We start from the raw sequence: 23,505 nt of genomic DNA on the forward strand, positions 1-23,505 counted from the left end.
TTTTATTGAAGCAGACAAAGAGGGTGCTGGAGGCACAATGGCTGTGTGGGCCCTGGCTGACCTGACCTACTCTGAAATAAAGCACTGAGGCTTCAGTTACTGCTGTCTAGGGATTCTCCCTCCCCCTCTTCATCATCCAGCATTAAACCTTTATTGGTGTGACACAGCACTGCCAGAGTTCACCACACTGAGCAACTCCAGTTTTCAAAAACCTCCCCAAAAACGCCAGGATCCCAAAATCCCATCTCTTCCCTCCTCTGCCTTGGCTAAGCCATCACCCACTGAAGGCTGGATGCTGGAGACCCCCTCCTGCTCCTCCCTCCTCTCTGGGGTGGGGTTTAATTAACTCTGGGAGGCAGATTTGGGATAAACAGCCCGGCTGTGCCAGCTGCAGCAGGTCCTGGCTCGCCACATTCCTGTGCCCTGCCCCAGCGCCACCCAGCTCAGCTGTGGTGACAGCAGGAGCCACCAGCCAAGCACAGACACCTCACCAGGTGTCCCCCCCATCAGCCAACTGCACCTGCAGCCACCCCAAAGCGATGGCAACCTTTGGCTGGGCCAAGTTTGATGTTATTTTTCTCCTTGGGTTTCATTTTGGGGGAGGTTTCATTTTGTGGCTGTTGAGCACAGCTGGGAAGGAATGCAGAGTTGGATCCTGCTCTCATCTTCCTCACAGGGACAAAGTGTCCCCTGGCACGATACAGCTGAGATTCTTCCTGGAGGAAATGCCCACAGAAGCTGCCTCATCCCTGGAAGAGTTCAAGGGCAGGGTTTGGAGCAAGCTGGGAGAGTGGAAGGCGTCCGTGCCCCTTCTCACCCAAACCATTCCATGGTTCCATGACTGGGGAGGCACCAGGATCCTTCACTCCTGAGCACTGTGAGGCAGAGAGCCCAGAAATCCCTTCCAGCTGACCCAGGGCCGAGCTTTAATGCTGTGAATCTCGTAGGTGAAATGTGACAACGTTAAGGGTTTGTCCAAAAACAACACCGTGAACCAAGAAGGGTCCCAGCTCAGAACTGCCAACGCCAAGCACAAGCCACGCTTTGAAACCCAAGTTCAAAATCCACTGTGTAAAAGATAAACAAAAGCCAGGCTTAGGCTTGCTTAGCCAGGAGGCCAAGCTACCCCAGCACAGATGTCTCCCCCCAGAACACCCAAGAATTTGATTCCATCAGCCCTGTGGCCCGGGCTGATGGGTTCTCCTTGGCCAGACAGGACAAGCCCATGCCTGGGGCTTTCTGGCACCTCTGCTCCCAGCCAGAAAAGCTCACCTCTGCTTCTTCAGCGTGTAAAGGAGCCTGAGCCACTTGCACTGAGCAGCACAAGCTCCATCCCATTAGTTCCACCTTTTTTGGGGTGAAGAGTTCTCACTTAGGGTTTTCCAGCTGATCAGGGGCTGCTGATGATGGAGACAAAGCAATGCAGAAACCCCCTCTGCCTTCACGTGAGTGACCCCCCTGTCTCCTCTGTACCTGGGGAATCATTTCCCTGGGGAATTCTGCTGTTTGCCAAACTGAATCCACAGAGCTGTTATGTTTAGAAACATCTCAACTGTAGCTCATTTGATTCCAGTCATTAAAATTTAATATTAGCGTAAGCTTTGAGAAACCTGAGCTGACAGCAGAGACAGTGGGGGGGGAAGAAGTGCCCCAGCCTGGAAACTCCTACAAGCAGCTCTTGCTGCTGCCTGGCACTTGTCCCTCGTGCTGAAGAGCCCAGCTTGGCTGTGTGAAGCTCAGCACAAAGGTCCTCCTGACTTTCAGCACCTTTTTACACAACACAGAGGCTCCTCAGAGAGGCAGCAATGGAACCAGAGCCACTTGGGTTAAACTCCTGCTGGAGATCAGGAGTTAAAGATGAGGTTCCTTTGCTCTGACAGTTCTACATGAGCTAAACTCACATTATTTCTTCTGTGGCACAGCTGGATCTGAAGCGATCCATGGGGATGTCCATATAAGCACAGGCTCCAAACCACAGAAATGCCTTTCAGCTGCACTTGATCTCACCAGAAAACTCAGGGCTCAATCTGATGACCCCTTAAAGTCTCCTCCAGATGGGCTTTCTTAACAATCCAGCTACAACCAACCAGTCCCTGCCTGGTTTTCCCACACTCCCAGAACTCCAGCTCCACCCTGGATCCTTGTCCTGGCTCCTGATGGCCGTGGGAGCTGGTGAGGACCTGTCCCCAAAATCACATTTTGCTGAAGCAAAATCCCCTCCTGCAAACAAAGCTTCCCCCTGAGCATGATCTGACAGCTGCTTCCCAGCCTCCTGCCTCGGAGGAACCCAGCCAGGAGGAAAACTTACAGCAGGAGAGGGCTCATCCATCCCAAAGCCAGGATTAGTCCCTCTGTGACCTGGGAAAGGGGCTGGGGGGATAGAGAGGAAATGCACAAATGGCAGTTTTCCAAAAGTTAAGGAGGTTGTGGCCTTTTGGGGAAAGAAAAGGGAAAAGAAAAATACATGGGAAGCTTCAAATGTGAGCTGCTTCCAAAGCCATCCGTTCCCAGCCTCCACCAGAGCCTTCAATGTTTCTTCTTTATTAAAATCTGGACACAATGAGTCCAGAAGTGCCCACCTTTGTCAGGGCTCTATTGGCAACTTGCCTGGAGCCCCCGGGGCCATGCCTAATTTGCATCTCATTTACACAGATGTTCATTAAAATTAATGCCTTAAGACATAATATCTGCCTGCATTTGAGCCTTCTGGACAGACAGAGCGCGACCGCTCCCAGGGAGCCCCCGTCACCCCATCCCTCACCCCATCCCTCACCCCATCCTCCCCCCAGAGCACTGACAGCATGAGCAGCTCCTCTGCTCCACCAGGACACTCCGGGCACGCCCCTGGTTTGCAATCCAAGGAGGGCAAGAGTTGTGATATTGTCTTAAGAGAGAGAATTTGTTGGGAAATAAAAGGCGCAAGCACGAGGAGCCCCCCGAGCTCCCCACAGGGCACCAGCCAGGCTTTTGCACAGCCAGGCTTTTGCACAGCCAGGCTTTTGCACAGCCAGGCTTTTGCACAGCTCTCCCTCCAGTGCCTGCTGATGCCCTTCCACGTGCAGATCAGGATCTGGGACTGTATCCCCCTCAGGTAGGAGCAGGAGGTGAAGCTTTGCCAAGATCAGCTCTGCAACCTTTAGGATTTGTGCAGAAATCCCCGGGGATGAGCCTTGCACGGGAGGAAAGGAGGAATGAAGGAATGCTGCTGTAACCACGATTGCTCCATCCTCCAGCCCTGCTTCTCCCCCATTTTCACTCCCAGCCATTACACAGCAAAACCTTCCCACCACTGCTGCCACTTTCACTTTCCCACCCACAAAGGCCCCAAATGCTCCACGTGGCCTCGATGGCCAGGGAATGACTTTTGGTAAGGACACCTCAGAGCCCCAAAGCCCCTTGGCTCAGGTCACCCATGCCCTAAGGGGTCATCCTCAAGGTCACTGAGCTGTGCACCACGTGCAAAGCCCACGGTGGGTTCAGCTGCTCCTGCCCAGCCTGGGTTTTGTCATCGTTCCTAATGAGAGCTGCTCAGCTGGGAATAATCCCATGTTCTGCAGGAAAGGTTCACTGATTTTAAGGACTAAAACCTCCTTTTTGGATGTATTTGTTCCAAGTGACTCTGTGGTGTTTAATGGTGAATTTAAATCCTTTCCACTGATATCAGCTCAAAGCAAACTGCCCAACACAAGCAACACCATCAGGTGAGGTTGAATTTGTCCCATAAATACACTTCAGCTCTTTTTTTTTTTGGATAGGCAAACCCCAAACCAGAAACACCTTGTCCTGGTGAAGGTTCCACAGAGCTGCTCAAGTGGTGGAACGGGATCAATTAACCATGAGATGAAAAGTAAATGGCTGTAAAACTGCCTCTCCCTCCCACCTCCCCATTAACACCAGGAAACAAGCAGCCAGATGTAAATCAGCCCAATCATCAACTCCTGAGCACATCAGGAATAAAAGTTTCACAGCAAGAGAATTTCTAAGCCGTGTTAATATAATTAATGGAGTGTTACAGCATGACCCAACATGATAATACTGTATAGAAATATATCAAACACACTCCAACTCTTCCCTCTCTCAGTGCTTCCTGCAAGCCTTGATGGCCTCCATCAGCTCCTTGCTGGAAATGTGAACAGCCCCATAAAACTTCACCTTGGTTTTATTTCCTTGTCTCACAGTTTATCTGCGGCTCTTTTTGTACCCAAGGATCCCAAAATGGATGTAATGTGTGACCCAGGTGGAATGAACAACAAACAGAACAGTGGGCCAGGCAGAGCCAGACCTACAGGATGACCTGATGTGGGCTAGACTCTCAAACAGTGCAAATTCACAGCTCAAGTGGACTCAAATCCCTCCCTTCCTCCCCCAAAATCTAAATGCCACCCACCTCTACCAGCCCACGAGCTGCTGGCACGCCAACCTCACACATCACCAGGAGAACGGGGATTTTCCTGCCAATCCCACGATCTTTCCACACCTTTTCACCACAGACTATCAAGTCCACCAGCAGGATTTCACACCCTCCAGAGCAAGGACGTTTCAGTGCAAACCCACTCAACAAAATCACAGCAACAAAAACCACGGAGACGCCACGGCTTGAAACCCACCAAAAAAAAAAACCCAAAAAAACCCACAACGCCAAAAACCACTTAAAAAAAAACCCCAAAAAAAAAACCCCAAAAAACCCCCAAACCATCATGGAATCAAACTTACCTTGAAGTCTGCCAGCTGCTGGTTGATGGTTTCCACCTCTGTCCCCACCACCCACTGCAGGGCCTCGTTCTCCTCGGCCGCTGTGGTCATGTGGCTGAGCTCCTTCAGGCGGCTGTAGAAGTCCTCCACGCGGGACAGCGTGGTCTCCACCTGCTCCTGCCGGTTCCTCCCCCTCTCTGTCAGCTTGCTGCACTGCTTGCTCAGCGTCTCCAGCTCCCTCTTCAGCCCCAGCAGGTCGGGGCTGCCCTCGTCCTCCAGCATTTTCTTGCACTCGCTCTCGGAGGATTCGATGTCGCATTTCAGCCGGTGGAGCTTGCCCAGGAAGGCACGGACGTCCTCAGCCTGGGACTGGAGGCTGTCAGAGTCTCTCCCGATGGGGCCCATGCTGTCCAGCTCATCATCCAGATCTGCCAGCTGGGAGAACATCTCCCTGACCCTGCTGTTGAACTGGCCGATCCCTTCCAGCTTGTTCTCCATGAGAGCGCAGCAATCGTTGATTTTCTGCTTCACGGCCTTGAAGTCCTGCTGAGCCACCTCAGCTTGGCTGAGGAGCTGGGAGCAGTCGGATCCATCTGGAGCATCTTCTACCAGGCCTTGAGTGAGGTTTTTCAGATAATCCACTTGTGGCTCCAGCGCCTGCAGCACCTCCTGCTGTGCCCTGAGCTTCTCCAAATTCTTGTTGCTGCAGGCTTGTGGCCCCAGGGCATCGTAGATCTCCAGCTGGTGCTTTGCCCCTTCCAGCTTCTTCTCGATGTTCTTGAAGCTCTCCTGGAACTCCTTGAGCCTCTGGGACATTTCTTCAATGGAGCCAGTCTTGGTTTGCAGCTCTTCTGTGATGGCATCCATCTTCTGGTTGATGGCAGCCTTCTCATCCCGGATGTCATCCTCGTCCGTCTGGGAAGCGTCAGTCAGGATGTCAGCAGCACTGTTGAGCATCTCCAGCAGGGACCGGCGCTTCTCCACGTCACTCAGCATGGCCTTGGACCTCAGAAGAGTGGCCTCCAGCTGCACTGGATCCAGGGTTACCTCCAGCTCTGCCATCCTCGCCTTGCAGTCCTCCACCCAGGGCAGGAGGTCGTCGGCGTGCCGCTGGTACTTCTGAGCTTTCTGCAAGCAGTCCTTGAGCTTGGAGTGCCTGTCAGCAGCCTGCTTGCTGAGCTCCTCCCAGTGTGTTTTCAGGCTCACCAGCTGGTTCTGCAGAGTGGTCTTCTCCTCCCCAGGCTGGACAGACAGCAGCAAAGATTCTCCCTCGGCCACAATCATCTCGTAGGAGCCGCTGTGTTGGTTGAGGCTCTTCTGGAACTCTTCTTGCTCCTGGATTTGGCTCTGCAGCCTCTCCAGCTTAGCAGAGATCGGTTGGCTCTGGGCTTGCTGGCACCTTTTGTCATCCAGCCAGGTCCTGAGCTCATCAAACATGTGCTGGAACTGCTGGGAGCTGGCGAGCGCAGTCTGCAGCCGGTTCATCCGGTCGGCTGCAACGGCAACGAGATTAGGAGGCGACAATTAAGCTCAAATCAAATAAGCGAAGTGCAATTATTTAAAATCATCTCAGATGCACCAACTGTGTTTTGATTAACAGGAAGGAGCTTTCCATTGCATCACCAGCCTTTTTTTCCCCTAACTGATTCATAAATTTCTTAAGTAGTAAGAGGCAGCGGTAATGCAGAAGTCTCAGCTCTCCTGACCAGTCTCTAAATGTGAACTCTGAGAAATCAGGATCAGAGGGTGGCCACTGGGGTTTCTTCATGCCCCAATCTGAATTTAGGAACCTAGGTTTTTTTTCCAAGCACATGCTTGGTGAAGTCATGTCAGTAGGGCTAAGCACCTCTGCTCCCTCTCCAGGCTCAGGTATTGCTGCAGTTGGAACTCTCCCATGCTTAGTGCCACATAAAACACCCAAGAAAAACCCTAAAAAGTGATAAATGGTGCTTCCCCTATTATTTTCATAAAGCCAGTGGTGGGAGAGCCCTTTGGCAAAGAACAGGGGTGCAGCTTGACATCCTAACATCTCAAGCAACTTCTCCTCTATCTCACCTGCCAGATCTTCCAGCCCTTTGAGGGGAAGTGCCACGGTCTCCAGACGTTTCCTCAACTCATCCTTGAGGTACTGCTCCCCAATCAGGACGGAGAGGTCATCACAGAGGGTCTGAGCCTCTGAGATCTCCTCTTCCAGCTGCTCCAGGTCCGAGCGGATCTCGCTGGTCTCCTCCAGCTGCTGTTTGACAGCATCAGGCTGGGTGCTGATGGCAGACTGGCTGCTCAGGCGCTGCCCAACAGCCTTCACCTTCTCTGAGAGGCCCTGGAGAAGCTCCTGGTACTGGGTGCTCTTTACTATGGCTTGGTCAATCTGGCTGGAGCGGGAGTTGAGGCGCTCGGTGAGCTCGGACCATTTCTGGTTGACCCCTTGGAGCTCATCCTGCACCTGGCTGGTGGATGGGGAAACATCTCCAGGGCCAGTCAGGATGCTCTGAGCTGCCTGGTTGAGCTGCTCGTGCTGCTGTCGGCGAGCTTCGAATTCCTTCAGCATAAACTGCAACAGAAATAACATAAAAATGTTTGCATAAAAGTGACAGCTCCGAGTACACACAGTCAAAACAAACCAGACCTCCAGGGGCTTCATCCAGCCCATGGAATCAGCAGGAACGGGCCCTGGGGTGGGACAGCAGTTGGGCTGGGTAGCCCAGGATTTACTGTGACCTTGGGAGTTAAAAGCTGGGAGGGGTCTGTGACTCCTGGACTTTGCTCTCTCTCTTATTTGTCTTATAATGTAGCATAAACCACTTAGATGAGATGAAAATCTAATTACCTCCACTGGGGCTTTTTTTGCTCCATGATGTGGCTGCTTAGAGCCATGTTAGGATTTGGAAGCAGGAGGAATGGAAGGGCCAGGCTGGCAGGCAGAGGGGCAGCATTAGCAAGTCCTGCAGAGTGTCAGCACAGGCCTTGTTTAAAGCAATTTCACTCTCCAAGAGGGGCCAAGTGACTCACTGCTGAGTCAATGCAGCGCAGGAAGGGAGCTCAGCACTGCACCCTTTTCAAGTTACTCACAGCAGTTTGGGGTTTGGAGGACTTGGAAGAGGAGCCATGAGGTCTCTGAGCACTCAGAGTGCTCACAAGACCAGCACAACCTTCCAGGTCCCTCCTGGGCCAGACGCTCTCCTCCATCCTGAGCCCCACCATGATGGCACAAACCCCCCCCTTACCTGCACCTGCTGCTTCTGAGCATTCAGCATGTTGGGGTCGATGGAGAGGGGGCCCAGCACGCTCATCATCAGCTCCTTCTCCATCAGCCAGGGCCTCAGCTGGGCCTCAGTGGCCTGGAACGTGGCCAGCTGGGTCGCCGACTCCTCCAGCTTCTGCTGCCGTGCAGCCGTGGCCTGGCTGGCCCTCTCCCACCTGCAATCTGAAGCATCACCTCTGTTGGCCGTGGTCAAGCTCCTGGCCAGCCCACCCTTCCATCACCAAGGCAGTTTTCCCCTCCCTGTGGTTTTCCCCATGGGAGATCTCTGTTTTCCAATAAAACTGGAGTGGCTCTATCCACTCTCCATCTAAGGAGCCATAACCCAAATCTAGTGGCTTTCTCCTAGGAGCTCCTGGAAGCTCTAAGGAGAAAACCCTGCAAGCAGGATTTCTGTGCTCTAGTCACTGCTGCCATGACCTTGGGTGAGACATCTCACATCCCTGATAAATGAGGGTGCTCTCATGTGTACCCATCCTCACACAGCACACTCAGAACTCCTGGATGGAGTCAACACATTCCTGATACTTCAAAGGAGGGAATCTCTGGGCTTCTTTGTGAACACACAGCCTTGTTTAGTCAACACTTAATTACCTAGGGTAGCCTCACTAATGACTAGAATTTTATATCAAGCAGTGAAGCTTTTAATCAAAACAATCAACCTGTGCTGCTAACACATTCCACATTCCCCCCCCCCCTTTTTTTTTTTTTTTTTTTTAAAGGAGCAATTTAAGGAGGCAATCCTTTAAAATCCACATCCATCACTGAGATTTCATTAATCACGACAGGGCTCATCTCAGGAACACCTTCCACACCAGACAGCTCAGAGATAGGTTTGCTGTTTACTGAATTTTAATTAGAAGTGACTCTGCTCTAGCGTGACTTTGGGATTGCCCCTCACTCCTGAACCACCTCTAACGTGATGTCTGGAGACAGAAGCCTCATTAATGCTTCAGGCACTTACTCAGGTCTTCCTGCATCTTCTTCCAGTTCGCTGCTTCTGGGGAATCTGGATATTTCTCCAGCAAGCCAGAAAGTGCTTCCTTCACCTTCTGGATCTTCCCAGAATTCTGTTCCAATTCAGCCAGAAATGCCTGGAAAAGAATGATTTGAACTTCCTCAGGTACAGGGCAGAAGAATCAACGAGCAGGAACGAAGCAGCACCTACAAGCTGGAGCTGGATGATTTCTGTTCTTTGCTCTTTAGTTAAATCACTTTTTTAGCACTATTGTGACCTAACTTGGCTGCAAGGGCAGGGAAAGGCTGGGAACTGCTTTCCAGGAGAAGTTGGAGTGACCCAGCAGCAAGGGCTCCAAATCATCTCTTTTTCCCTCAGCCTGACATCAACAGGTCTAAAAGCAAAATGGAACTTTGGGAATCTGCCTGGAATTCACAGAATCACCAGGCTGGAAAAGACCTTCAAGATCATTGAGTCCAACCCAGTCCTAACACCTCGACTAAACCATGGCACTAAGTGCCACATCCAGGCTTTTTGAAACACATCCAGGGATGGTGATGGTGACTCCACCACCTCCCTGGGCAGCCATTCCAGAACTTTATCACCATTTCTGTAAAAAGCTTTTTCCTAATATCCAACTTACACTTCCCTTGGTGCAGCTTAAGACTGTGTCTGGGAATGCCCTTCTTTAACTCAGGGCAAATTGTGCTCATTTGTGGCTTGTGGCTAATTCTGTGCAATAAAGCCCATCCCTGGGATCCTTTGGGAGATGCACAGCAGAGGGGTGGAACTGGATGACCTTTAAGGTCCATTTTGTGATCCTGTGACCCCAGGAAGTCGGGAAGAGCAATCACCTTGTTGTGCTCAGCCTGGGCTCTCATCGTCTCCGTCTTGGTGGGCGAGGAGGAGGCGTCCAGCTCGGACAGCATCCTTTCCTTGGACTCCAGCCACTTGAGCATGGAGCTGGCCTCCTCCTGCACCTCCTGCATGCTGTCCAGCATGGCTGAGAGCTGCTGCAGGCGCTCCTGCAGGGCTGCACCCAGAGCCTGGTACCGCCGGCTCACGTCCGACACGTCGCACTGGATCTCCGTCAGATCTGCACCCAAAAAACCAGCCCAGGGTCAGCACCACTGCCCCCAGCCTCCACCTCAGACTATCAGGTTCTAACCCAGCCCCAGGCAGACACAGATAGCTGAGATGAGGAGTAAAGAGGCCACGCTCTGCCTGTGGAGTGACGTCGCATCATCCTCACCTCTCCTGCCACGGGGGATTTTCCACTTATCCCCCCTATGCCCTTTGACAGTTTACAAACAAAGCTCTCTGTTGGTGAGCTTGATGCAAACTGAGCCCCCTTTTCATAAAGCCACTGCTAATACAAGGTTAAACAATTTGGCAGCAAGATATGAAGCCATTTTTATGCACCTATTATCTCGTTGAACCAGAGAACTAACAGCAGATAACGGGCAATAATTAAAATTGCTCTTCAAACTAGAGGGTTGGATGCTGTTATAATCCCACAGAACCAATAAATTTAATTGCAGGCCTTAAAATGATCTCGCATTTATCAGCTCCTAACACCACCTGAGGAGGTGTCAGGGTGCTGTCACTCCCCAAGGCTGCTCCTCTCCGTCCTTCAGCCCGACCTCCACCCTCCACTGCAGCAGCTGAGAATTCCCAACCCCTTGCCAAGCTCGTTTCCCTTCTGCTGGGATGCTGGCAGTGCCACACTGAGGTTTGCATTCCCAGGGAATGGAAATGCATGGATGAAGAAGGGACAGGGGGATGGCTCTGTGGTGCTGAGAGCCAGCTCACCTTTGCAGGTGTGGTATCCGTTCACGCTGCCTCCTGAGCCTCCTGGAGTGGGCAGAGTGGCACCTGGGCAGAGGGGACAGGGACAAGAGGGACAAGAGGGACAAGAGGGAAGTGTTAGGGATGCAGACAGCAAGTGGTGAATGGCTGCTGCATGACAGGGACCACCAAGCACTGACGTGGTGCCTCCACCACCCACCTGCCCAGCACAGGGCATTAATTTGGTTTGGAGCTCCTTTGTCTCTACTCCTCCTGCTCCCCTCACTTTCCTGGAGCTGTTCCTGCCTTTCTGGAGCTTCTGGAGCTGGGCAGCTCTCCCAGCATCCCAACATCACCCAGAGAGTAGGGATAATGTGGGCTGGGGGACCACAGGCGTCTTGCCACTCCTGGGAAGCTGCTACCCTGAGCATGATTTTGTGACTTACACCCAATAAAACTGCTGAATGCCTTCCCTGGAGGGATTAATTCCCCCATATCCTCCTTTTTTATGGGATGAAACTATTCAAAGCAGCCCTGTGTTCATGCTGTCTTTGCCCAGAGATGCAGGATGCACCAGTGTCCCCTTCTTTGGACACCGGATCTCACAACCAAAGGCAGATTCACATTTTCAGGCAGGTCTTTCTTTTCTAACCACATATTTTAAAGCTTTCATGGACATAAGGGGCTGCACCTTTGGGCACCCTCAAGCCTCTCCCCACTTCTCCTGATGGTTTTCCTGAGAACTGCTCATGAACTTAATCCTAACAAACAAATCCAGACCATAAATTGCCATAAATTCTCATCAGTGATGAGAGTCCAGGGACTTGTTCTCACAAGCTGGAAGACATCTTTGAGCTGGTTTCCAAATGAACCAGACATAATCTCATTGGTTCACAGACTTGAAGCCAAAAGGGAGACCAGTAAATCACATCTGACTATCACAGCCCCAAATGTCATCCAGATATGAAACTCAAATGCTGGAGGTTGATTAAAACACCCCAGCCCTCAAGAGGCTGAAGAACATCACCAGGAGAGAGCAGGAGCCACTTCCATGAGCTCCCCAGCTCTACCAGAGAGTGATATGTGTCCCCAAAGCAAACACAGGGCAATTCAGAGCTCGTTAGGCTACAGTTAATTAAGCCAAGTTAGGATGATGCATTGAAGCAATGAGTGACAATGACTCAACCACTGGGCTGAGCCTCTCAATACTCAGATCACCACAGGCCCTCTGAATTTGGTTATAAGGAGGAAATAACCCCATTTTTTGCTGAAGGCAGGCTCAGAGAAGATGCAGTGCTGACAGCAGGGTTGTCCTCAGGAGCGCTGGCCACAACTCACCTGCCTTGGGAGGGGTGTTGGGGGCTGTGATCTCCACGATCAGGTTCTCCAGGAGGGTCCCTCTGCGGCCAATCTCCTCCACCTGGGGGCCCTTCCCCTTCCACTCCTCCAGGAGATCCTGCTCAAAAGCCAAGTTTGGGATTGGAGGCCACACTTGCCCGGCCACAGCCCTTCCTTCCCTGTCTGTCCCCTCTCTCTGTGGTGACACCAGGACACAGCAGGCAGGGAACCAGCTCATGGCTGCACTGGGGGAAGTGGGTGTGACGCATCTATTTCTGCCAGGGGGGGAACCAAACAGCAAAAAAAGCTCTTCCCAACTAATGGGTCTGCTGAAGGAAACCTTCTCCCTCCCACCATTGTGGGGACATCCCTCCTCCCCCTCCCTGCAGAGCCCAGCATGGCTGAATCCTGGGTGCTGAGGGGTGTGAGGGCTGCGGATGATTCAGCAGAGCTGAGTCAAAGCCCAGCACATCCTGATTTATCACATCCCTCTGCTGGAGCACAGCGGGGGCTCGGGTGACAGGAGGCCACCTTCCACATCCACCATGGGAAACACTCATTAAAAACCAGTGAGTTCAGGTCCTAAATCCCAACCAGAGCAGGCACAGGGAGTGACAGGAAGCCAGGCAGGAATCTCTCACACTGCTCCCTGCTCTGCAAGCCACTGGATGCATGCTGAGACCACCTGCAAGCCTCTGCTTCCTGGGGTTTGTTTCACATTCCAGCATTTCAAGGCCTTCCCAGTGTGATTCCAGCTCCCACCTGGATCTGCTGCCTGTGCTGCTGCAGCTCCTGGGTGCCCAGGGAGGTCTCAGCAGGAGGAATTTTGCCTTCAGTCTCCCTCAGCCACTTCCTGACGGCGCCAACCAGATTCCGAAACTCATCCAGTTGCTCCTGGCAGGATGAGGCATCCTTTTCTCTGGGAGTGAAAAGGTTTTGGAGAGTCAGAGCTCGTGCTCTGCCTTGTAATTACCCCCTCCCGAATGTGGCACGGTTGTGTCCTTAGGAGCCCTTTTTTAAATTATTATTATTATCAGATGTTGCCAGGGAACAGCACAAAATGGGGTGCACCCAGTGCCAGCCCCTCACTGCTGCTGACCCCCTCAAGTCCTGGCTGGTGGCACTTTTGGGCACTCCAGTGGTGGCCAACAGCCATGGGACCACCACTGCCAGCCTGCCCAGGCTCTTTGTCCTGGCAAAAGTGACACTTTTGGGAAGACAGGGCTCATTCATGCCGTGTCCCCCCAGGCACCTACATCCCTGGGGAGCTCAGGCTGTGCTGCTCCTCCTCCCTGGCCATAGCTCCATCCATCCATCCAGCCCATCCTGGGGGAACAAGGCAGCCCCTGGATGGGGGTTCTGAGCCCTTCTGGCCCATCCTTGCTGGCCACAGCTGTGAGCACAGCCCTGAATTACTGGGGATTATTGGGAGTTTCATCTGCCACCTTCCCTGCATCCCACAGCTCCATCCATCCAGCCCATCCTGGGGGAACAAGGCAGCCCCTGGATGGGGTCATGAGCCCCTCTGGCTCATCCTTGCTGGCCACAGCTGTGTGCAGCCTGCACAGCCCTGAATTACTGGGGATTATTGGGAATTTCATCTGCTTTTTCCCCACCACCTCCCCTGCATCCTGCAGGGATTTTGGGCATACAGAGAGGGGTGGCTCCCAGGGATGCTGCTGCTCTGACCCTGCTCAAGCTCCCTTTTACCCCCATTTCAGGGCACTCCAGGCTGCTCTGCTGCTCCCCATCCTCCCAGCAGGATGCTCAGGGCTGGAGCTGGGAAATGCAGAGCTCCTGCTCCTGCTGCAGCACCAGGAATTTTTCACAACGCCCCCAGCCAAGGCTTTTTTTAAAGCGTCAGCTGGAGCAGAGCTGCCTCAGGATCCTGGCGTGGGAGGAGGGTGGCAGGAAGAGCTGGCTCATGGCCCCCCCTCCTTGGAAAGGAGATCTCCACAGGGCCTTGCTCGGACCATGAAGCCACCCCCAAGCTCCCCTCCTTGGGGCTCACCTGTCTTTTGCCACCTTCTGCAGCTGCAGGAAATCTTTCTTCAGGCTCTGCAGCTTCTCCTGCTGCTGGAAGGAGCTGGGGGTGAAGCCACAGGAGCTCAGCTCCTCAGCCAGGTGCTCCAGGGTGGCCAGGTCCTCCTGGTGCTGCCTCATCTCCGAGTTCAGCTCCTGCCAAGAGCAAAGGGGTGATGCTGGCCACGTTCCCCAGCAGCAGAGGGGATGGACTGGGCACTCCCACACCCTGCTGAGCTCTGTGGGCAGTGCCACGTGTGGCACCAGTGCCAAATGTTGGGCACAGCTCGCTGCCACCTGCTCCTCCAGCTCAGCAAATACTTGGAGCAGCTGCAGGGGCAAATCCCACTTTCCCCAGTGCTGGTGACTGGGATGGGATGAGATGGGATGGGGGGCCCCAGACCAAGGCAAATCAACCCCTGCCACAGCACAGGTGTCTGGTTTCGTGTCATCTTCCAGCATTTCTGAGTGGATGAAGCACCCCCTGTGCCAGGACACTTGTGGGAAGCCAGAGGGAGGAATCCTGCACAGCCACCATGGCCCACAACACCCCTGGAAATATCCAAGGCAACCCTGAGCAACCTGGTCTAGTGGAAAGTGTTCCTGTCCCCGAGAGGGGGCATGGAATGCGATGATCTTTAGGGTCTTTTTCAACCCAAACCATTCCAGGATTAAAACACTCCAGCCCTCAGGAGGCTGAAGAACATCACCAGCAGAGAGCAGGAACCACTTCCATGAGCTCCCAAGCTCTACCAGAGAGTGATGGCTCTGAAACCTCCAGGGTCTCTGGCTCTGAAACCTCCAGGCTCTGTGGCTCTGAAACCTCCAGGCTCTGTGGCTCTGAAACCTCCAGGCTCTGTGGCTCTGAAACCTCCAGGCTCTCTGGCTCTGAAACCTCCAGGCTCTCTGGCTCTGAAACCTCCAGGCTCTCTGGCTCTGAAACCTCCAGGCTCTCTGGCTCTGAAACCTCCAGGCTCTCTGGCTCTGAAACCTCCAGGGCCTCTGTCACATCCTGCACTGCCCTCACAGGGATATTTTGCTGTATTAACCCCATGGAGGTCTTTAATTGATAAAATCCTGCTACATTTGGACTGGATCCTAAAAGACCCCATCGGAAAACCAGCCTGGGAAACACCACCCCCCTTTTCCCACAGCTGGGAAGGGCTGGATCCCGCCAGCCTGGACCTTCCTCAGAGCCCTGGTGCAGGTGGAGCTCCTCCCCAGGGCCTCACCTGGATGTGCTGGGAGAAGTGAGCGATGTCGTGGTCCGGCTGATTCCCGGACGCCAACAGCCGCGTCCTGCTCTCCGTGAACTGCTGCAGCTTCTCCCACAGCTGCTCATACTGCTCCACCTTGGGCAGGAGGCCCTTGAGGGCGTCCTCCCGCTGCTGCTGCTGCTGGCACAGCCTCCCAAAGTGTTCTGTCACCTGGGCCAGCTTGTCCTGCAGCGTGGAGGCCGCGGGGCTGTCGGCGGCCTCGGTGAAGCGCGTCACCATCTCCCTGGTGGCTTCCAGGCAGCTCCTCTGCCTGGCAATGTCCTGCTTCAGCTTCTGTGGGGAGCACACGAGGAGAGAGAGGGATTTTTAAGGAAGGTTCCACAGCAGAACTAACTGGGCTGCCCTCGGGAGAAGCAGCAGGTGCTTTGACACAACCAGAGTTGGGAAAAAATAGTTTTGTATCCCTGTTTTCCTTTCCTTTCTGACATGCCCAACATGCTCTGCTTTTCCCCGTGTCTGAAGTCTTGTTAGCAAAGAAAAAAGGAGATTTTCAACAAGTCTGTGACCTTGGACAGTTTGCCCAGAGATGCTGGAGCTGCCCCCATCCTTGGAAATGCCTAAGGCCAGATTGTACAGGGCCCTGAGCAAGCTGGTCCAGTGCAAGGTGTCCCTGCCCATGGCAGGGCGTTGGAATTAGATGGAGTTTACGGTTCCTTCCCACCCAAACCATCCAGAGATTCTATATAAATAAAATAAAATAAAATAAAATAATAAAATATATAAAATATATAAAATAAAAAAAAATAAAAGAATAAAAATAATAAAATAAAAATAAAATTAAAAAAATAAAATAAGATAAAATAAAAATAAAATAAAAATAAAATAGAAATAAAAATAAGATAAAATAAAGAAAAATAAAATAAAGAAAAACAAAGAAAAATAAAATAAAATAAAATAAAATAAAATAGTTCTAGTCATATTCCTTTTTAGGGTTTTTTTTGGTGCTTTCAGCACTCAGCAGTTACCCCTGCATGGTGCAGGTGCTGCTCTGGGGTGTTTGGTGTGAGGGAGCCAGGCCAAGCCTTACCACACTCGTGGCAAGCGAGTCCTGGATGGAGGCAGAGGTGAGCACAGCTGGCTGGTCCTTCTCCAGGCTCTTCTCAATCTCAGCCACGGACTGGAGGAGGCTCTCCAGGCTCTCCTGGACGCTCTGGGACTGGGCAATGGATTTCTGCAGCAGGTCTGAGCGCTCGGACATCTGCTGGGAGAGGCTCTGGAAGCGGCTCACGATGGCATCTGCAGGGTTCAGCACAGAGGAAACCCAGTGGCACAGAGCTCCAAGTGCTCAGAGAGCAGCCAGGGTCACCTTTGGCTCCCCCAAAACTCTCAGTGATGACAAATCCCTGTCCCCAAACTCAGCAGTGGGACTGGGGGACGCAACACAAGCGGCCACATCCCTCTCCACATGCAAGCCCTGAGGATACACTGCCATGTGATTACCCCCAAATTCCCCCAAAAAAGTGATTTCTTTTTGCCCCCTCTGGCTCGTTCCCACTCTCCCCAGCCCTCCCTGCCAGCTGCTTTGCTCTGTACCTGTTGTTTCCTGGATGTGGCCGTGGTCTGGGGCTGGCTCCCCTTGGATGTCCAGCAGGGTCCGAGCTGCTTTCTGGAGCTTCTCCACTGGCACCTGGTGCTCAGCCAGGTCTCCTTGCAGTTGCTGTTTTCACACAAGACAAGCCAAAATCAGAGATGGGTCCCAGGTGGGATTGCCACACTCGTGGAGCTCAGGGCTCCTTTTACACCCTCTGAGGGATCCTCTGCAATTCATCACTGAATCGTTAAGAAATTATGGAAAAATCTACCTTGACACTGCAGGCAGAGCTGGATCAGAGGGTTTGGGCTGTCCCAGTGCTCTGGCACCCTCATGGGGGAGGAATGTCCCTCTCTATGTCCCTCTGGGGTGTCTGTGACTGCAGCCCCTAAGCACCTCTCCCAGAAATCTGACCCCACCTGAACTGCAGCACAGAACCTGCTACACCTGCAGGCGCATCTTTGCCCTCAACCAGCAAAAAAAACCACCAAGGGGTGAAGTCTCCCTGCTGCTGACTGCTCAGAGCAGCCAAATTCCCATCCAGGCTCCAGCATTTCCCAGGAGATCCCCCAAGAGTACCTTGGTGCTGGCGAGCTGCTTCTGCAGCACGGCCAGATCAGAGGAAACTGTCTCTGAGAGCAGCTTCCCCAGGGCAGCTTCACTCTCCTGCAGCCACGTCCTGAGAGACTCTGCCACCTCCTGGAACTGCTGGTAGTGATCCAGCAAGGTGTTCAGGTGGGAGCCCAGCTTGGAGCACTGCAAAGGAGCAACGAGAGGTGACAGGGATGCACATAAATGCTGAGCAGTCCCTGGGAAAAGGAACAGGAATCAGCAAGAAAGAAAAAGCAATTGAAAAAAAAAAAAATCAATCTTGCCACAGGTTAAATGAATTACCAGGGGTAGCATGCAGACCCACAGCAAGACAAGGGTATTGCCCAAGCCCTGATGAAGACAATCCTTGTCCTACAGTCTATAAATGTCCTGGCAGCTGGGACAAATATCCCTCCCTGCCTAGGAGGCAAAGAGCCCCCAGCTGACAGCCCTTCCCATACCTTGGAGTGCAGCGTGGTGTATCTCTGCGTGGCATCCTCCAGCTTGCTCTTGACCACACTCCTGGACATCACCAGCTGGGATTCAGCATCCCCAGCATCCCCATCCAGAAACTTCTCCCCCGACATGGTGACAAAGCGCAGGTCACCCTTGTGGGAGATGACATCCTCTGCAAAGCTCCCCTGGCGCCGCAGCAGCTGCCTCAGGGAGTCAGGGTCACTGTCCCCCTTGTACATCCCCTGCAGGTCCTGCTCTGCCTGCTCCAGCCAGGCCTGGAACTCCCCGTGGTCCTGCAGGAACTTCTGGAGCTCCTCCCTGAGGAGCTGCACCCGTTTCAGCCGTGTCTCAGCGTGTGCCAGCGACGCCGGGTACCGCTCCCGCAGCTGTGCCAGCTGTGCCTGCAGCCTCTCCTGCTCCTCCCCTGCCAGGCTGGGCCCCTGCTTGTCCAGGAAAGCCTGTGCTGCCTGCGTGGCCAGGATGACGTCCTGCTGCTGGGACAGCAGCTCCCGGTGCTGGGCCTGGAAGATGCAGGGATAAAGGTGAAGCTCGGTGCTCAGGGGCTCTGCTCGCCTCTGCAGTTGTGGCTGGGCCAGCTCTGGAAGGGTTTAAGGAAAGAGTGGAGCAGCCTGGTCTAGTGGAAGGTGGGAGTGGAACAGGATGATCTTCAAGGTCCTTTCCAAGCCAATTATTTTCATGATTCTGTGACAAAGCATCAGCAGGGTTGGGAAAACTGGGAATGTCCCAGGTTGGGCTACAGGAGTACAGAGTGAGCCCTTCTGTGGCCATCACGGGCACCTGCTGGACCCTGATTCCACCTTGTGGGTGGGCACACACCCACCACACATCCTGCATCTCCTGCAGGAAGCTGGGCAGGGCCTTTCTGAGCTTCCCACATGGAGAATCCCATGCTTCAGACCCAGCTAACAGCAGGGACAGGGCGTGGGGCAGGAGGCTTTGGGGGGGACAAGGTGTCAGTGCTGACCTTCAGCCTCTCGTAGTGCTCATCCAGGCTCTCAGCAGCACTGTCTGCTCCCACAGTGTGGCCATCAGGGACATCCCCAGTGCTTTTCCCTGTGCCTGGACTGACAGGGTGTGGTCTGTACTCTGGGAGCTCTCCCTTCTGCTCCAGCGATGCCACCCAGCTCAGAAGGGAATCGATCTTATTGCTGTTCTCCTCCAGCTCTTTGGCAGCTTTCACCTGAAAGCACAAGGGCTCCAGATAAGAATGACCCAGTTCTTGCAGGTTCAGCAAACTGCTGCACGGGGGAGGGAGACAAAAATCAGCAGAAGGAGAAAAAAAACCAAAAAACCCGAGGAGTTTCCCAGCCTCAGCAAATGCCTGAGACACCTCCAGACCCTTTGTGGCTCTCTGGAAGGTGCAGAAAAGCTGTGAAAAATCTCAGCCTCGCTGCTACATTGAATTTCTCATCCCATACGACCCAAAGGGGCTGGGATGTGATTGACAAGCCTCATCCATTAGGGGTCACCCCAAAGGCAGAGTAAGGGACCTTTTCCTCCCCCATTCCCTCCACAACCAGCTCATCCCTGGCTGCAACTCCCAAAACATTTAAAGACAGAAATATCTGGGGGAAACCTCACCTGGGGAACACCCAGCAAGGAACCACAAATTGCTCTGTGCTGCATCACCCAGATGGGCTCCCAGGACCTCACAGCCCCCTCGAGCAAAGCCTGGAGGCTCTGCAGCTCCTGGCACGTTACCTTCTCAGTCTCCTGCTGCACTGCAGCACTCACAGCACTCTCCAGCTCCTTCTGGGCCACCTCTGTCCTCTCCTGCAGGGACTGGTACTGCTCCTTGGCACGCTGCAGGTCCTGCTGCAGTGCTGCCAGCTCCCCAGGCTCCAGCTTGGCCTTGTTCTCCTCCAAAAACTGCTCCGTGCTCTTCAGGACACCGGCAAAGGAGGCGGCTCTGCTGTGCATGCTCCTCTGCAGCTCCTGCGTGGGTGAATTCATGAGGCCCTGGGCACTCCCGAGGTGAAACCTCTCCACCTCTGCCCCCCAAAATTTAAATATCGCCGACCTTAACATCGCTTTGCCTCTGCTGCAGGGCAGGCAGGTCCCCTTCTGCTCTCTGCTGCTCTGCCAGGGTGTCCTCAGCCTGGCCCAGCCAGCGGCTCAGCTCGGCCAGGCTCTGTGCCCGGGCTGCCTGCTGCTCCTGCAGCGTCTGTGGGCACAGCAAAGGGGACAGGGGGACAGGGGACAGTCAGGGCCAGCCCTGCACCTCCTCTCACGCTGCTGAAAGGCAAGGTGAGGTTACAGCTGGAGCAGTTCCTGGAGGGGAGGATGCAGCACAGAAAACTTTGTGGCTCTCCAGGTGCTCCCTGTCCGGCAGCAGGTGACACTCAGGTCCCTGCCAAGCTGGTGGCACCTTTGTCACCACTGGAGGTTTCTCTCTGAGCTGCAAGATGGAGCTGCACTGCTCTCCCAGGAAAACTCAGCCACGAGTTTCTGCGCATTTTCCATTCCACCTTACAAACATTAAAACTGCAGCAGAAACTCATTGAATGAGAGGCAACAACGGCCTGGGTCAGGCAGCGCCACTGTGGAGCCCCAGAAAACCCCAAATGAGGGATTTTTTTTAATGATTTGGGATTGGAAAGGGAGCCCTGGAGAGGGAAAGTGTTTCTGTAGCTGATCCAGCTCCTCCTTTTGCTGCCAGAGCACAACACAGAAGCGCCTGTTTGAGCAATTGAGCATGATGTGACCTGAGAGTCCCTGTGACACCCCTGTCCCCCTCTGCCAGGGGGGATAAAAGGGTTCTGAGATTTTCACTGGGCATTTCAGCAAGGTGATGTACAAACTTGTGCAAAACACTGTGCCTGTTTCTCCCAGTCATAAGATAAAACAACAGAAGCAAATTGAAAGAGCCTTCTTAAGAGCTCTTCAGCTGCAAAGCGAGTTCTTCCTGGGTTAGGATGGGCTCAATCTGAAAAGGCAAAGCAAACTGGTTAATACACACACACACTCCAGAGAGGACAGGCAAGAGTTACAGAGAGCAATTGTTAATAAAAAAACCACATTAATCCTGTCTTGGATGAGAGGATCCATGCAGTGCTGGGTGCTGCTCAGAGATCTGAGGACTTGTTTTTGTCCTTGCCAGCTGTTTCCCTGGGACAGCAATGCCTGATGTGTGCAGTGGAAATAGGACATTGGGTGTCTGGGGTGGCCCTTCTGCTCAGGGATTTTGGGGGTAATTACAGGGTTTACTCCACCCAGCCCCAAACAATTCCATATCTAGCAGAGAACTGCTACCCAGACCTCGGCAGGGCTCCACATTTTGGGAGCAAAGCAACTTTCTGTCTGGTAGGAAGAAGAAAGACTTTTAGAGGAAGCTCATGATGTGCAGTGAGGACTCCTGAACTGGGAGTGGCATGCAGGGGAAATCCCAAGTTGGAGGTGCTTTAGCTGCTGTTCCTGTGGCTGGGAAGCACTTCAGCAAGCAAAGGAGGAGACGTCTCACAACCTTCACCTGCTCCGTCTGCTCCACTTGCTGGAGACAGAGCTGCAGCACCTCCAGCCGTGCTGTCACACGCTCTGACAGGTCCCTGAAGGCTTTCTGCAGCTCATTGAGCAGCCTCAGCAGCTGCCTGCTCTGCTGGGGGGTTAAATCCTGCGCGTGCTCCGAGATGAGGAACTGGATGTCGAAGGCAGTGGCGTCCAGCTCAGCCTTGGTGTCAGCCAGGGGCTCCTTCAGCTCCTGAATGGGAGAGGAAAAAACAGCTAAAATGACCCTAAAAATGACCAGGGTTCTGCTGCACTGCTTCCCATCTGCAGGTGCCACATGAAATATATTCCAGAAACACCAAACTCTCCCAAAACAGCACTCAGCATGGAGGTGAGTGTCACAGACATCTTCCATGAAAAATCCTTTCCTTAGGATTGTTCCTCCTGAGAAGCTGAGAGGCCTCAGGAGCAAAATGTAACCAATGGTTATCTGCTGCTGTGGGATGCAACAGGTGCATCTGGGATTGGCTCATGTGGTTGTTTCTAATTAATGGCCAATCACAGCCCAGCTGGCTCAGACTCTGTCCGAGACAGAAGCTTTTGTTATCATTCCTTCTTTTTCTATTCTTAGCCAGCCTTCTGATGAAATCCTTTCTTCTATTCTTTTAGTATAGTTTTAATATAATATATATCATAAAATAATAAATCAAGCCTTCTGAAACATGGAGTCAGATCCTTGTCTCTTCCCTCATCCTGAGACCCCTGTGAACACCATCACAGGTGAGAGTGTCTCACCACAGGGATTTTCCAACCTCCCTCTGCACCAGGTGCTGGAGGCACCTCACCAAGAGGTTCCTTGGATGTGTATAGGGCTGCCCTTGGGTCTGAAGATGACCCAGACCCGGCCACAGGGTCTCCATGTGCCACCACCAGCTCTCAAAGCCTTCAATCCCCTGATTTCCATGCCAAGATGCCACCACCAAGCTTGGAAACAAATCTTTATAGCCAGAAGATGGATTAGGAGACTGGGCTGCTCGTACAGGTGATGGAGACCAGGGCAGGTGTGATGGAGCAGCCACCACCAAACTTGGAAATAATCTTTATTGCTAGAAAATAGATTAGGAGACTGGGCTGCTCATCCAGGTGATGGAGACCAGGGCAGGTGTGATGGAGCAGCTTCCCAGAGGCTGCAGCCTGACAGGAATCTCCCCAGGTCACTCAGCCACCACAGGAACACCCCTGCACAGGAGCATTTCAAACAACCAAACCAGGCTGTGTATTGTGGAAATAAATGCCTTTAGAGAACACCCAGCACAGCAGCTCCTGCTGCAACACAAGCTAAGGGCAAACCCTGGGAGAGAAGCAGGATTAAAAGCTTCTCCTCTGTGCAGAGGGCAGCAAGTTCATCAGGCTGCAGGATTAGGGGCATTGCCATGGTTACCTTGTAGTGCTGCAGGCAGTGACTCAAGCTGCTGCCATCGGTGGCCTGCTGGAAATCTCTGTCATCCAGGGCCTCCGTGGTGCCAGAGACCCAGCTCAGCAGCTCCTGCAGCCTGCCCTCAAGAGCCTCGTGCTGGGCCAGGATTTTAGCCTTAAAAGCAGAAATTCATCGTTTAAAGGAGGAATTTTAGGGAGCTTTTGGGGCAGCAGGGGGGGGCAGTTGCCAGCTCTACCTTTTCAGCTTCTGCTGCCCCACGAAGGTTTTGCAGCCGGGACTGCAGGACTTCACTTGCAGAGCTCAGAGACTTCTGGAGGTTCTTGGCATCCTTCTCCAAAGCCTTCAGTAACTGCTCAGGGACTTCTTCAGGGGGGTTGGCCACAATCCTCTGCACAGCATCCAGCTCCTGATTCACTGGGAAGCTCAGCTCCTGCAGCTCAGAGCCCAGAGCCTGAGACAAAGACAGCACGAGAGGGTGACTTCACCTCCCTGCTGCCAAAACCCAGCAGGGGCTTTGGAGAGGCAGCTCCAAACACTCAGCCTAGAAAAATTCATCCCACCCTCCAGCCCTGCTCAGCTGCCAGCACTCTCCTGCCTTCTCTCCAGGCTGTAAAATTCCAGTCAGCCAAGCTCAGGTTGTTGTAGGAGGGATGAGGTTTGATATAAAAGCCTATTAAAGCTGAGACAAAA

The 23,505-nt window shown here is 53.2% G+C and overlaps 1 protein-coding gene across 4 annotated transcripts in view; it reads right to left on the reverse strand.

Annotated features, from left to right (window-relative positions):
- LOC136566045 (microtubule-actin cross-linking factor 1-like) overlaps window positions 1–23,505 on the reverse strand; it is a 141,660-nt gene that overhangs the window by 46,879 nt on the left and 71,276 nt on the right. For 3 of the 4 annotated variants that reach the window (XM_066564992.1, XM_066564993.1, XM_066564994.1), the window contains exons 32-48: window positions 19,954–20,097; window positions 19,635–19,868; window positions 18,898–19,113; window positions 17,918–18,433; window positions 17,445–17,621; window positions 16,868–16,991; window positions 16,362–16,570; window positions 15,290–15,607; window positions 14,047–14,213; window positions 12,798–12,954; window positions 12,036–12,153; window positions 10,722–10,784; window positions 9,764–10,005; window positions 8,916–9,045; window positions 7,917–8,116; window positions 6,748–7,243; window positions 4,714–6,185 (exon numbers count right to left, since the gene is read on the reverse strand). In XM_066564992.1, the coding sequence (XP_066421089.1) occupies window positions 4,714–6,185; window positions 6,748–7,243; window positions 7,917–8,116; window positions 8,916–9,045; window positions 9,764–10,005; window positions 10,722–10,784; window positions 12,036–12,153; window positions 12,798–12,954; window positions 14,047–14,213; window positions 15,290–15,607; window positions 16,362–16,570; window positions 16,868–16,991; window positions 17,445–17,621; window positions 17,918–18,433; window positions 18,898–19,113; window positions 19,635–19,868; window positions 19,954–20,097 (4,983 nt within the window). Of the gene's footprint in view, window positions 1–4,713; window positions 6,186–6,747; window positions 7,244–7,916; window positions 8,117–8,915; window positions 9,046–9,763; window positions 10,006–10,721; window positions 10,785–12,035; window positions 12,154–12,797; window positions 12,955–14,046; window positions 14,214–15,289; window positions 15,608–16,361; window positions 16,571–16,867; window positions 16,992–17,444; window positions 17,622–17,917; window positions 18,434–18,897; window positions 19,114–19,634; window positions 19,869–19,953; window positions 20,098–21,396; window positions 21,631–22,818; window positions 22,969–23,050; window positions 23,267–23,505 lie in introns of all 4 variants that reach the window. The other variant, XM_066564996.1, reaches the window with a different exon arrangement.

The sequence above is a fragment of the Molothrus aeneus genome, chromosome 23 (genome assembly GCF_037042795.1).
Source record: "Molothrus aeneus isolate 106 chromosome 23, BPBGC_Maene_1.0, whole genome shotgun sequence".
NCBI classification, from domain to species: domain Eukaryota; kingdom Metazoa; phylum Chordata; class Aves; order Passeriformes; family Icteridae; genus Molothrus; species Molothrus aeneus.